Source organism: Rhea pennata, chromosome 7, assembly GCF_028389875.1.
Source record: "Rhea pennata isolate bPtePen1 chromosome 7, bPtePen1.pri, whole genome shotgun sequence".
Taxonomy (NCBI): domain Eukaryota; kingdom Metazoa; phylum Chordata; class Aves; order Rheiformes; family Rheidae; genus Rhea; species Rhea pennata.
Window position 1 is genome coordinate 39,583,858 of NC_084669.1, and position 12,495 is coordinate 39,596,352.

General features: G+C 42.6%; 1 protein-coding gene across 1 annotated transcript in view; it reads left to right on the forward strand.

The window, feature by feature from the left end:
* PAPSS2 (3'-phosphoadenosine 5'-phosphosulfate synthase 2) overlaps window positions 1-12,495 on the forward strand; it is a 34,286-nt gene that overhangs the window by 15,696 nt on the left and 6,095 nt on the right. Inside the window, exons 2-9 of the mRNA XM_062580786.1 lie at window positions 1,135-1,240; window positions 3,491-3,726; window positions 4,453-4,591; window positions 4,866-4,984; window positions 5,106-5,219; window positions 5,678-5,789; window positions 9,866-10,071; window positions 11,371-11,506. Of these exons, the coding sequence (XP_062436770.1) occupies window positions 1,135-1,240; window positions 3,491-3,726; window positions 4,453-4,591; window positions 4,866-4,984; window positions 5,106-5,219; window positions 5,678-5,789; window positions 9,866-10,071; window positions 11,371-11,506 (1,168 nt within the window). The remainder of the gene's footprint in view (window positions 1-1,134; window positions 1,241-3,490; window positions 3,727-4,452; window positions 4,592-4,865; window positions 4,985-5,105; window positions 5,220-5,677; window positions 5,790-9,865; window positions 10,072-11,370; window positions 11,507-12,495) is intronic.

The window sequence follows — 12,495 nt, forward strand, 5'->3', positions numbered from 1 at the left end:
AAGTATGTCTAATCTGTCTCCCTCTTGAGACTTCTCCTTTGGCCTGCTCTGTTAGAAATGCAACCCGTATAAGAAAGAAGGTAGTAAAGATGCCTGAAGCCAGCTTGTGCAGTTGGTTTAGTGAGACCTCCTAACACAGTGTGGCAGTAAGTTACAGCGATGAAGAGTAAAACCCTTCTTGATAGTACAGACTCTCTCTGGGATGTATGCTGGAGCCCTGCATTCTGCGTAAGAAGAAACTTGCGGATATTTCACATGTAAACCGTCTTTACTAAATAAAGTAACATTATCAAAACTGAAGGGAAAAGGAAGCCTGTCTTAATCTGTGCCTCGCTGGCCAGCAGAGGAAGCGGTGAGCTGTTGTGCCAGCACAGCAGTTAGATGTCAGGTAGCCCTGGCGGGCCAGGAGACACTGCTGAAGCAGCCTTGGGGAGGTCACGTTTCCTTCACTCTCGGTGGCAAGAGCGGACGCTTTGTGTTCCCAGTTTTCATTTATGCAGGACTGACAAACAAAGTGAAATTTTGCTCCTCAGAGAACACAGTTGCATTTAGTAGGAGCAATGTTACATTCAACAAGGCAAACAGCTAGGCAGCTTAAGTTGCTTTTGTTTTGCAAGTGCAGTTAAAACAATGTGCAAGTCTACCTGTTTTTTTTTTAATGTAGAAAAGACAGGGAGTTTGCTGTCTATATCTCCACTTGAATTATATGCCCTTCCTTGTGGGTCAGAGGGAGTATCAGTCTCCTGACAGCAAAGTGAATGCACCTTTGCTGTCACTTCCCAGGAGAGTTTCTTCTATCTGTAGCAGCAGCAGCAGGAGATGCAAAAGTATTTTTGCAACACAGGCTTTGAGCCGGGAAGAGAGGGTCAAAGTTGAAAACTGTCTTCAGAAAATAACCCAAAGACATGTTGTGCAAAAATAAATCCAGCTACACCAAAAGCAAATCGCTTTCTGTGTGATTTTTCCTTTTCTAACAAATTACCAGCTTTGGCCAGTATGGTTTGCATTGATTGCTTTTTGAATGAATTTTTCTCTCTCTTATATAAATCTTTCCTGAAAGTTTTCTTTTGTACAGAGTGCAACAAAGTAACAGAAGTGTTTTTTCTGTTTGTTGTTGTTGTTTATTTGCATCAGAGAGCAACCAATGTGATTTACCAAGCCCATCACGTCAGCAGAAGTAAGAGAGGACAAGTTGTCGGTACCAGAGGTGGATTTCGAGGCTGCACGGTTTGGCTAACAGGTACAGTCAGATACCGTGGGAAACCCATTTGCAAAAATGAGTAAGATGAGGAGAGAAGTTTAGATGTGGAGATTTGGGGTTTTCAGGAAATGTCAGTGTTCCCTAGGAACTGGAAATTACAATTTGTTTTTCACGTGGGAAATACTGATGTGTCATATTTATGAGACAAAATATTCTCTCTGGCAGCTGCAACCTGAAACTAACTTTTTTAACATTTAGCTGTTAAACATTTTAGCTGTTAGTGGGGCTTCCAGGTGGCTGGGCCCTTTGGTTGTGCCCTTGAAAAACCCTTAGGGTCTCATTTCTCATTCCCAGGTGCATGGCTGAGGAAGCCTTGCCTCCAATTCTGCTTGCTAGTTCCCTGGCAGAGAATTCCCACAACTGTCCTGAACAATATACAGATACTTTCATTCTGTATCAATGGGAAATTCATTGGGACACCTACATTTACTGTGTTTAAAATGACCTTGTTCGCCGCTAAACGCAGTCTTCTTAAGAATAAACATGTTCATAGAGTGAGTCGCGCTCTAAGTGTTTTGTTGTTTAGACCCACTGAGGGTTTTTTATTTTATTTCTCATCTGATACGTGTTCTGATGTGTTGCCCTTCTGCTTTGAAAGACAAACTCATTATTTGGTGATTAGGGCCTCATGAAAGTGGCAGCTACGTTTCCTTTGCTCCACTGCTATTTAAACGGCTTTAGTTTTTGCCACTTGTCCAATTGTTTCTCTGCTTGTTAAATATCAGTAACTTTTCTTTGACTCCCAGAAAACATAGAAAGACACACTTGGAAAGGCTTGGAGAGCCATTCTGATTTGTGTTCTTATCAGCTTATATGCTAAATGGTGAATTAAAATAGAGTCCTCTTTTGATATGCTCTCTATTTACTAAAAGAAGACCAATGTATAATCTGTTTCAGCGTCATTTCTGAAGCCAAAGATCTATCCAGGCCAATTTCATTCTCTTTCAAGTATCACTCTGAGATCCTTTGTATGAAAAGTTTGACTTTCTCTTAGTGATAATTATTCTTTAAAATATACAGTTGTCTCCCAAGTTACTATCTGTTTAATTTCAAGAGACTATTTGGAAAGATATTGCATTTCGTGGGCTATATGGGCTGAACAGAAGGACACTTGAGTGCTCTAGTTTGCCAGCTCAGGAAAGCTCTCTGTTAGTCTCTTGTGCTATGAAAATCAAAGGCACAGCAGCAGGCATCTGTGTTCAACCAGCTTTCCTGTCCAGCACAAACGTGACTGTTCTGCATCAGACCAAAAGCCCATCGAACTCAAGGTCGTGTTTCCATCAGTTATCAATAGTAGGTGCAAAGGAAAGAGTACAAAAACAGGTGAGCAGATGATGATACCTCTGTAGGATTTTCTCCAAAGCTAAGTGTTTCCTGAGAGAGGCGGGAGGTGGTTGGAGGTTGTTTGGAGGTGGTGTCTCTGCTAACTCAAGAGCATCTTGTATCTCAAGGAGTTTTCAGCACATGGATCGCCACCCAAAAGGAAGGAGTTTGGTGCCTCAGGTGCATTTGCCTCTCCCCAGCACAGCTAGTAGTTTGGTTTGGTTTGATTTGTTTTTTTGTGCAAGTGGACAGAGCTGGGATGGGAAGCAGCCACCTCATTAGTATCACTGACTTTCTAGCTGACTGGACTGGGCAGACTGACTGCAGGGGAAGCGGGTGGTAAAGATGTCTTGTTAGCCTGTACCACCCTCCTATTTCTGCCTGCACGGACCTGTAGGTGCAGGTGGTGCAGAAACACTGTCCATGGATGGAGAGGGACAACTGCTGCTGCTGGAGCCTGTCTGACCCCAAGCAGCCATTGCAGGAAGCTCTGGGTGGGGAGTTGGCTGTCTCTAGGGGGAACAGAGGGAGGAAGGGGAAGATGCTGAGAGCCTTACAAACAGCAGCCTCCCTTCAGGCTCTCCGTCACTTACTGGTGCTTATTGGTCCCAGCACAGCCCAGCAGGATGTACTTTTGCAACACTGTTCACTTGAACCCCTCCGGATTCTAGGAGATACCAGCTTTTCTCAAGGCATTAATGCCACCCCTTGAGTAAGAAGAGTTGGTCAGAGCTCTGTGGCAGTAACTGTACACTAAAAAGATGAGTCCAACTTCCTTACCGCATTCTTTCATAAAGAAACTTCAGAAAGGAGTTTTGTTACCAGTGTCCCTTGAGGGACTAGGTTACAGTGTCATTTTCAGTCTTTTGAACGGTAACCTGAGCCTCACTTTTCTGTCTCCAACAGGCCTTTCTGGCGCTGGTAAGACAACCATTGGCTTTGCTCTGGAAGAGTACTTGGTCTCTCACGGCATCCCCTGCTATTCCCTGGATGGTGATAACGTTCGACATGGCTTGAATAAAAACCTGGGTTTCTCAGCTGGCGACCGTGAAGAGAACATCCGCCGCATTGCGGAGGTGGCCAGGCTGTTCGCTGATGCTGGACTCGTCTGCATAACTAGCTTTATTTCTCCTTTTGCAAAGGTAAACTCATGGCATCATGTTTTGCCCTTTCCTGGGCAGCCTTAATCTCATGACTTTTCCTAGGAAAGAGGTATTTATGTAGAGGAATTCATGTATCAGACCCTCTTTTATTTTTTCTCCATTCTTCTGTAACATACCACAGCTGTACAGAACTAAACAACATCAGGACAAGTTTCTGGAGAGTGATTTGGTATGACCTTGTTGTATTAAAGATTCAGAATTTGTTAAAAACTAAATGAAATTTAAAATCTCACTAAAGAGCTTCCTACCATTAACTCCCCAGGAGGCAGAGAAGAGGCATAAGAACAATATCCTTTCATAGTTCTATAAATGCTCTATCTGAAGAAATATTGATTAGGTTTTTATGCTTCCTGAGAATACCAGGTAGCTGCCATTATTGAGCCAATGCAAATACTTACTTTTTTAACACAGGATAGATGATTATTCACGTTCTAAAGTTCTGCTGTTCTACTCAATGAAGGTGTTTTATTGCTGTTTCAGGTGAAAAAGCTGAAAACAGATCGAAGTTGTAAAAAGGGAGACAGGAGATAAAAGCCCTTATTAAAACGAGTTTAAACGTAATAATTGTTTACCAGAGATGAATTTACCTGTGTTGAATTCTAGGGAGTGGCATGCAGTAGGAAGGTGCTGGCTGCAAGTCAGAGCCTGATAGGCAGCCCTGTGAACTGTGGAATCTCTTACAATTTCGCTTCTTCCTTCTGACAGGATCGTCAAAATGCACGGAAAATTCACGAAGCAGCTGGTCTTCCTTTCTTTGAGATCTTTGTAGATGCTCCCCTAAATATCTGTGAAAGCAGAGATGTGAAGGGCTTATACAAAAAGGCAAGAGCTGGAGAGATCAAAGGTATGGAAGAGCTATCTCTTTTTTTGCCTTTTGCTTTCAGGACCATTAGATAGCTTATCTTTGCAGCTCTGTAGATAGAAAAATTCTGAAGGTGGATTAATAGAGACTGTTTGTACCACACAAGAATACCCCGTTTCCCTAATCTTACTGTCACAAGTGTCACTTGCAGTACTCAGTATGACTGAATGCTTCCTGGCTGTTTGTTCACTGTTGTCAGCTCTAGGTCACTGAGTATTACATTAAATAAATTTAGTTTGAATTTAATTGTCCATAGGATTCACGGGGATTGACTCAGAGTATGAGAAGCCCGAATCTCCTGAACTAGTATTGAAAACGAATGTTTCATCAGTGTCTGAATGTATTCAGCAGGTTGTGGAGCTCCTACAAACACAAGTAGGTCATTTTTTACCACCACTGCTGGCACCTTGTAAACCTAATTTCAGATACTAACTTTTTGGTGTATGTTTAAAAACCAGTGTGTTGCTTAAGATTGCTCTCTGTCTTTCTCCTTTAGAACATTGTCCCACAGTCGTCAATTAAGGATGTTCTCGAGCTGTTCGTACCTGAAAATAAACTTGATTTTGTCCGAGCTGAAGCAGACATGCTACCATCCTTAGAGATCACTAAGGTACCATTGCGTGCAAATACAGCACTGTGATTCAGTAATTGTTTTGCTATTTGGAGGGCAGAAGCTCCAATATGGGCAGTTTTAAAGGGTGTCCTCTTCCTCTGATTGCTGTGTCCTTGTATGGCTGTGATTGCATGTCATGAAGAGCTAAAGTTATTGTCTTGATCTTCAGCCCTTTACTCTTGCCTTGTCTCTGCCCGTTACTGTAACAAGCCACCTCCCTGACTGTGTTAGTGTGGCCCCACAAACACTTGTGCTATGGAAGGATCCAGAGCTGATCCAGCTTAAAAACAAAATAAAACAAAACAAAGCGTTCCCCTCCCCCCGTTTACAAATGTATTATTTTTAAAGCAAAACAGAAACAGCTTAATGAGACTGCTGTTGTAATGGAAGGGAAGGAAGAACAATCTCTGAGGTGTAACCTAGTAACAGGAGTGCTGTCTGGATTTGTTTTGCAGCTGGATCTGCAATGGGTGCAAGTGCTGAGTGAAGGCTGGGCCACTCCGCTGACTGGCTTCATGCGTGAGGCAGAGTACTTGCAAGTGATCCATTTTGGCACCTTGCTGAATGGTACGATTCCCTTCACTTTTGTGTTAATACTGGCAGGGAGCCCACAAACATTGTGATACATGTTTAAATCACTGCGTTCTAGCAGTCATTTGTATTGTGGAAAAGGTTAATGCTCAATCCTTTTCTAATCCCTTCTTTCCTCTTGAATGTTAACTACAAGGCCTCGTAAAGGATTGAAGGAGTGAGGAAGCTATGCTCTGAAATGCTTTAAAGCGTATAAAAAGGTGACAAAGTTCATTGTGCTGTGGCCAGGGACTGTGTCACAGATTAGATATCCTGCACGGTGCTGTTCAAACGTTGGAGCAGCCATTATGTAACTCTTTTCATGCCCAGTTATACCAGAGTTAATACAGATGCAAAATGAAAGCCAAATGAGCAGAGAGATGCCAGACTCAGTTTCTAGAGGGAGAAGAGGGGAACTGTACCTTTGAAACAGGAGCAGAGTGTGATTTAATGTATTTTTTTTCCTATTTTCCTTGCTTAAAATAAATCAGATTTAGAGATTTACTCGCAACTTAATAAAGGTCTCTTCATCCCTAGCCATGGCAAGCAGTATTCAAGCAATGACAGTGAACAACTCAGACTGGAACAATAGATATTTCCGTCTCATTTCTTAGATGTAGATGTTGATGCTGTGACTTTGAAGCCATGCACACAGTGAGGCTGCATGTGTTAGTCTCTGTAGACCTAAGAGCAGTATCTAATTTTCTGGGTTTGTGATCTTGGTGAATGACTCCCTGTGGTGAATCTTGTCCTCCTTTTACAGGATCCTTATTCTGCCATACTCACATAGGGAAGTAGCTTGCTGCTGCTGTTTAGGACTTGGACACTGTGCAGCGTGCATAAAGCTAGTGCTTAGCTCAGGAGCGCTTGCTGTTGGACTGTAGATGTGTCTGTATGTGGCATTCCGTAGTGCTTTTATGCTCTCTGACATATGGTAACCTTTTTACTACCTTCTCAGTGTGCAAACTATGTTCAAAAGTCCATTTCTTTGTTATCAGACTCAGATCTACCATTTTTGAGTTGTCTGTTGTGCCTAATAAGGTCTGGGAGGTGCCCCATCATGACTGTTGCCCCAGAGCTCTGTGCTCTGCATTGGAGGCTCATCCATAAGTGTGTATGTTGGGAGGGACTCAGGCTCACCAGGACTGGGACTGTGCCAAGTTCAACAAGAGCGGGGAGAAGAGGAGACAAGGTCCTGCATCTGCAGCAGCTAGTCAGAAGGGAGCCTTTCCCCTAGAAGTGGCAGTACGCCTACCTTGATAATACCCTCCAAAACAACCCACAAACCTGTTGGCTTACTGAGCACAGGTCCTCTCAGATCTGCAGCTGTATTTCAAACCACTGGTCAGTATTTGTAGAGCTCTACATGGTCAGGGACAAAGCCCAGGCACCAGGTTTTGATGCAGTAACCTTCCAGAACAGGATGTTTGCTGTAGAGGGCATTGACATCTATTCCAGGTACACAGTATCTCCACAGAGGTTCCCAAACTCAGGACCTGCTTTGTTAGGTCCACAGGGTGATGTTGGGCAAGAAGTGAACAGCGCATTTACTTGGACAAACTATTAGTCTCTATCTCTTATAAAAACATGAAGAGTTTCTGTTTGGTCACCTGGTGATGAACAGACATTTTCCATGCTCTCAGCAGTAAATCATGCAATGGTATTGCTATTAGTTGGCTGGGTACAAGAACATTAAAAAAAATTATCCTTATGGACCTCTTCCCATCCTGAGTGAAGTGCTTCAGTATGATGGATGTGAGGAAGAAATGTCTGTGCTGTTGTATGATGTTTATGTCTCATACAGGCAGAAATGACCCATGGTAGGACTGGATTTATTGGTGCTTCACAAGTATCACGTCACCATCACAGCTCTGAGGGAAGGGACCTTAGGGCCCTTACTCCACCTCCTACTCACAGCAGGAGTCACCAGCACTGGGTCAGGGTGGATGTGGCTTGGCCTAGCTGAGCCATAAAACCCCCAGGATGGACATCCCCCATATTCCTGGTGATCTCTCTCAGGGCTGCTCCCACTCCGAGTTTACCCCATCCAACGTAAACCTCAGTAAACAGAGACTATGTAGCTACTGTCTTCCCTGCTTCCTCCCCCCATGCTGCAGAAGGATCAGGTTATATCAGAAAACAAGAGTCCTGATTCAACTGGTTGAACATTTTGGGAGAAAGCTGGAGTTTTGGCTGTGATACCTCTACTGCCTCCCAGGAACATCTCCCAACCTCCACCCTTAGTGGGTGCTTCAGCAAATGCTGAGGGCACCAGGCTTTGCCTGTCATATTTAGGATGTGTTGTAAGGACATGCAAAGAGACACTGTGCCTCGAAATGTGCAGTGTTTGCCCGAGGTGTTAACTGAACAGCTTTGATTCTTGGAACTGTTACTGTAAATGTTGTTTGCGAGAATTAATTATCTTAACTGTGTTTGCATTCTCCCAGGAAAGAATCCCTCTCTAGTTGGTATGTATATAACTGTTTTTGAGATTGTGTGGAAATTACTGCAATTAGAGATTTTCCTATACAGTAATTTTCTTGCCATTTTTAAATAATGAAAATTCTAAGAGTAGAAACAGCTGCTGCCTGTTTGATTCAATTGGTTAACCCCGTGTTCTATTGACCAGTCTTCGCAACAATTCTAATAGTATAAATTTGTAACTATTCGCTAAACCAATAGCTACTCTGCATATTGCATTTGGAAATGGAATATGGAGATCTTCAGCTTCAACATGGTTGGTTGGCTACACAATCTGTGTTTTTCCATGCTGACTTTACTGACTGATTACTGGTTAATATTATTTAACTGTGTAAAGTCGATAATGATTGCATTCTGACCTTTGTGATTTGATTCATCTCACATTTGTAAAATTAATGCACTTTGAGATGGAGTAAAATTAAGGAATAATTTACCTGATTGGCTCAGACGTGACTATACTTACAGGTATCTGATTATTCATGAAGGTGCTTGAAAATTGCTCTCTTGCATATGAGTGATAACTAGTCATGAATTGGAAGTAAATATTAACATTTTAATAAAAATGGAAAAATCTACTTCACAGAAAAATCACCAAATCAAGAATCTCAAGGGTCCAAAATAATTTCAGTCAGATCAGAGCAAAATGAATCAGTGATTTGTTCATTCTTGCTTATGATTGAAAACCCAGAAGGAACTAATTATTGTATATTAATATTAGGATGTCCAAGGAGAAATGGGAAGATCTTAGTCTCAGGATGGGAAATGGGGGAATGAAAGCAACATAACTTCATGGTATTTAAAGAAAATGCTGAAACAAGAAACCACACATGCAAGTATAGGCTCTACACACACAAAAAATAAATTAAAAATAGACTCCACAGAGATAAGCTAAGAAAAGTGGCAGTATAAAGACATCAAGGAAAAAAAAAAAAAAAAAAAAAAAAGCAAAACATGACTGTTACTTCCTTGTTGGAAAAAGCAATTTAGAAGAAGTGCAGACAGTAAAGTGTGGCGAATATTCTATGTTGTGGGAGAGGTCACTGGTGAAAATTAAGCCAGAATGGTCTTAACGGAGAATATTTTCTGGAGGAGGAGATAAGGAGTATCCATGATTAAATTTTCCAAGTGCTTTTCAGTTTTCAAAGAGACTTTAAGGAAAGCCATTTGGAAAAGAACAAATCTTTCTGGGAGATAAACTTACAGCATCCAATGAATCCAGAGAATAATGAAATACTCCAAATGTCTTTGAAGCATCTCTGGGCCTAAGTTGTGGAGCTTTCTTGCTTCACTAACATCAGTATTTATTGGTAGTGGGAAGAAAATTGGGCAGTGAATGAATTTATATGACTAATGGTGAGTCCCTGAACTAATAATGTAAAATGTGGCCATTCCCCAAGGAAAGATTTTATGCTACTGAAAACCCCTGGTTGATGCATCAGCTGTGCTCTGTGCCCTGCCCCATCCAGCCTCTTCTACCTCCTTCTTGCAGTCAGGCCAAAGTAGTGTCAGGACACTTCCAGTGTCATCTAGTGCTATTATTTCCAATGCTTTAGGTCTTTTTAGAAGGCTAACATCTGGCTCTCTCTTACCAGATGGCATTATCAACTTGAGCATCCCCATTGTGCTGCCCATTTCCATGGAGGATAAACAGCGCCTCAATGGCTGTAATGAATTTACACTCACCTACAAAGGGCGGAAGATTGCCATCCTTAAGAATCCTGAGTACTTTGAACACAGGAAGGAGGAGCGCTGTGCCCGGATCTGGGGGACCACCTGTCCAAAACACCCGCATGTCAAAGTAGGTTTGTCCATGCCCCCTTCTGCTATTAGAAACCTGGTGAGGGTTAGAAATGTCCACGGGGGGTTGAGGAGTCAAACCTTTCTCAAGACAGTGCTGCGGGTGTCCTGTCTGCTCTGAGAACCCAATGCAGAGAACTGTTCTTTGAGAACCACTACTTCCAAAGTATACGGGAGAGGTGGACTTTTTTGGCTTGCAAATGTTAACGCTGTACTTATTGTTTGATGAGAGCATTGGTCAGACTGTGAATGCAGTGCAAATGGATGAAGAGGAAAACAAGCATCCTGCAGAGGAGCTGCTTCTTTCATTCATTTTTATCTTCACCAACATTTTTAGGGTTTTTTTTGTTTGTTTCTTTTTTATAGCTTATCTTTTCCCACTTACTCTCTATGACAGTACAAAGGACATCTCTTGCAAAGCGACAGGCTCATGTGCTGCAGATTAGACTGAATTACTTGAATTTTAGAAAAGCCAAAGCCATATTAATTCTTTTCTCCCACCTTAAAATAACTGTCTTAAAAATAACCACTCAATAGTTGTTGCTGGACAGCTGGCAGCAGTGGCAATACTACCAGATCAGTGCTTACCACGTGGAAAGGCTGTGCAAAAGCAAAACGTTAGATGAAGAAAGAATTTATGCTGTAGCTTCTAGATGTTCAGCCTCCAGTGTGGAATCTAGCACCCAGCAGACAAGTCCTGTGGCAGACAGGTCCTTCCCTGTTAGTTGATGTCTTTCTTCATATGATTGTAGACTCAGTGCCTGAAATCCACCTTGGGCATCCTGGGAGTTGCAAAGCAGAGCTGTTTTTTTTTAATCTGGTTTGGTTGTGGCTTATAGTTGGTTGTGCTACTGGAGGTTAACTTCAGCAGCAGCCAACACCCAGGTTAAGGACATCGTGTTCTCAGTTTTGCAATCTAACGGGGGCCTCGTCATCCTTACTTGGCAGGAGGCTATTTGAAGAGATCCTCTGAACCCAATGTTTGGGGTTGCTCCAGCAACACACCTTGCATAGTGTCATGCACTCTTTGAACTTTGTTGGAGAAGATGACAGTCCCCGCTGCTGCTTTCACCTCCACCACCAGGCCGCACAGTTTACGACATATGTTTCACATTGTCAATTTAATGTTTTCCGCCTACAGTGTGCTGAACTGAAAGGATGATAACCATATAAGAAGACTCATGCCTAAATAAAGTACTTTTCAAAGGAGACTGGCAAATTAAAGATGAGATGAGATGAGAGGAGATTTTTTGCTATCCTGAAATATTTCCTCGCTAATGCGCATGAGTATAATTTGCAGATGGTGATGGAAAGTGGAGATTGGCTGGTTGGTGGAGATCTCCTTGTGCTGGAGAGGATCAAATGGAACGATGGACTGGACCAATACCGCCTGACACCACTGAATCTCAAGCAGAAGTTTAGAGAAATGAATGCTGGTAAGTCTTACCTTTGTATTATCAACTTCAGCTGGATTAATACCTAATGACCCTCCCCTTCTTACCAGAAAATCTTACTGTTGATGCCTTTATTTTGTAACTGTGGAGCTCTATCGTCACAGTGTTAAGGTAAGCTCCTGGGAAAACTGAGTTGTGATTTGTGCTGTATGGTAAGAGCCACATGGTGCATCACAGCCTTGTCTGACAGGCTGATGTACTTGCTTTGTTTCTGAAGGTTTTCAACTATTTTCCTACTTCCTATGCCTTTCTAGTTAGATAAAACACAGTCTGCCCTCCTGCCATCTTTCCTGACACTAGGAAACATGGGTGGTGTGCAATGGCTCGTTCTCAAATGCTCAACGCTTGCTAGAGTGGTTTTGTATGCTCCTGAACCAGCAGTACACAGGTGGGGAGTACAGAAACAGCATGCAGAGCACAGCACCAAAAACTGATGTGAATCTTCCAAGTTAAGAACAGGGCCTGGGATGGGCTGTTTCCGAAATGGACTTTTCTAGACGCAGGACTGGTAGAAGGCTGACTCATCTGTCCTCCCTGACAAGACGCATTTTCTCTTTCCACACCTAGAGCACTTAGAATAGAGGCACTGTCTGCTTGGCCTTTGTGCATGAAAGTAAGTATAGGTGAAGAGCTGATGAAGAGCGAAGTCAGACTGGGCAGCACAGAGGAAAATTCCTCTTGGATTTGCTGTCACAGCTGCTCTGCTTGCAGGCTGGTCCTGGCTCCTGGTGGTGACTGAGGATCACGGTGGAACCGTTGTCTGTGGATTTTGTGGTCACTAAAAATCCCCTGGCTGAGTTGTTAGACTTGCTGATGCCCAGAGAGTTGACCAGATAATGGCATTTCACTAACCCTAAAGATAAATTCTTATTTTGCTTTTCTTGCTGCACTGTCTTGTGGATGATGTTGCTTTATAAAACAGCATCGGCTTTTGTGTTCTGAAACAGGAGGTTAAAGGACCTGGAGAAGAG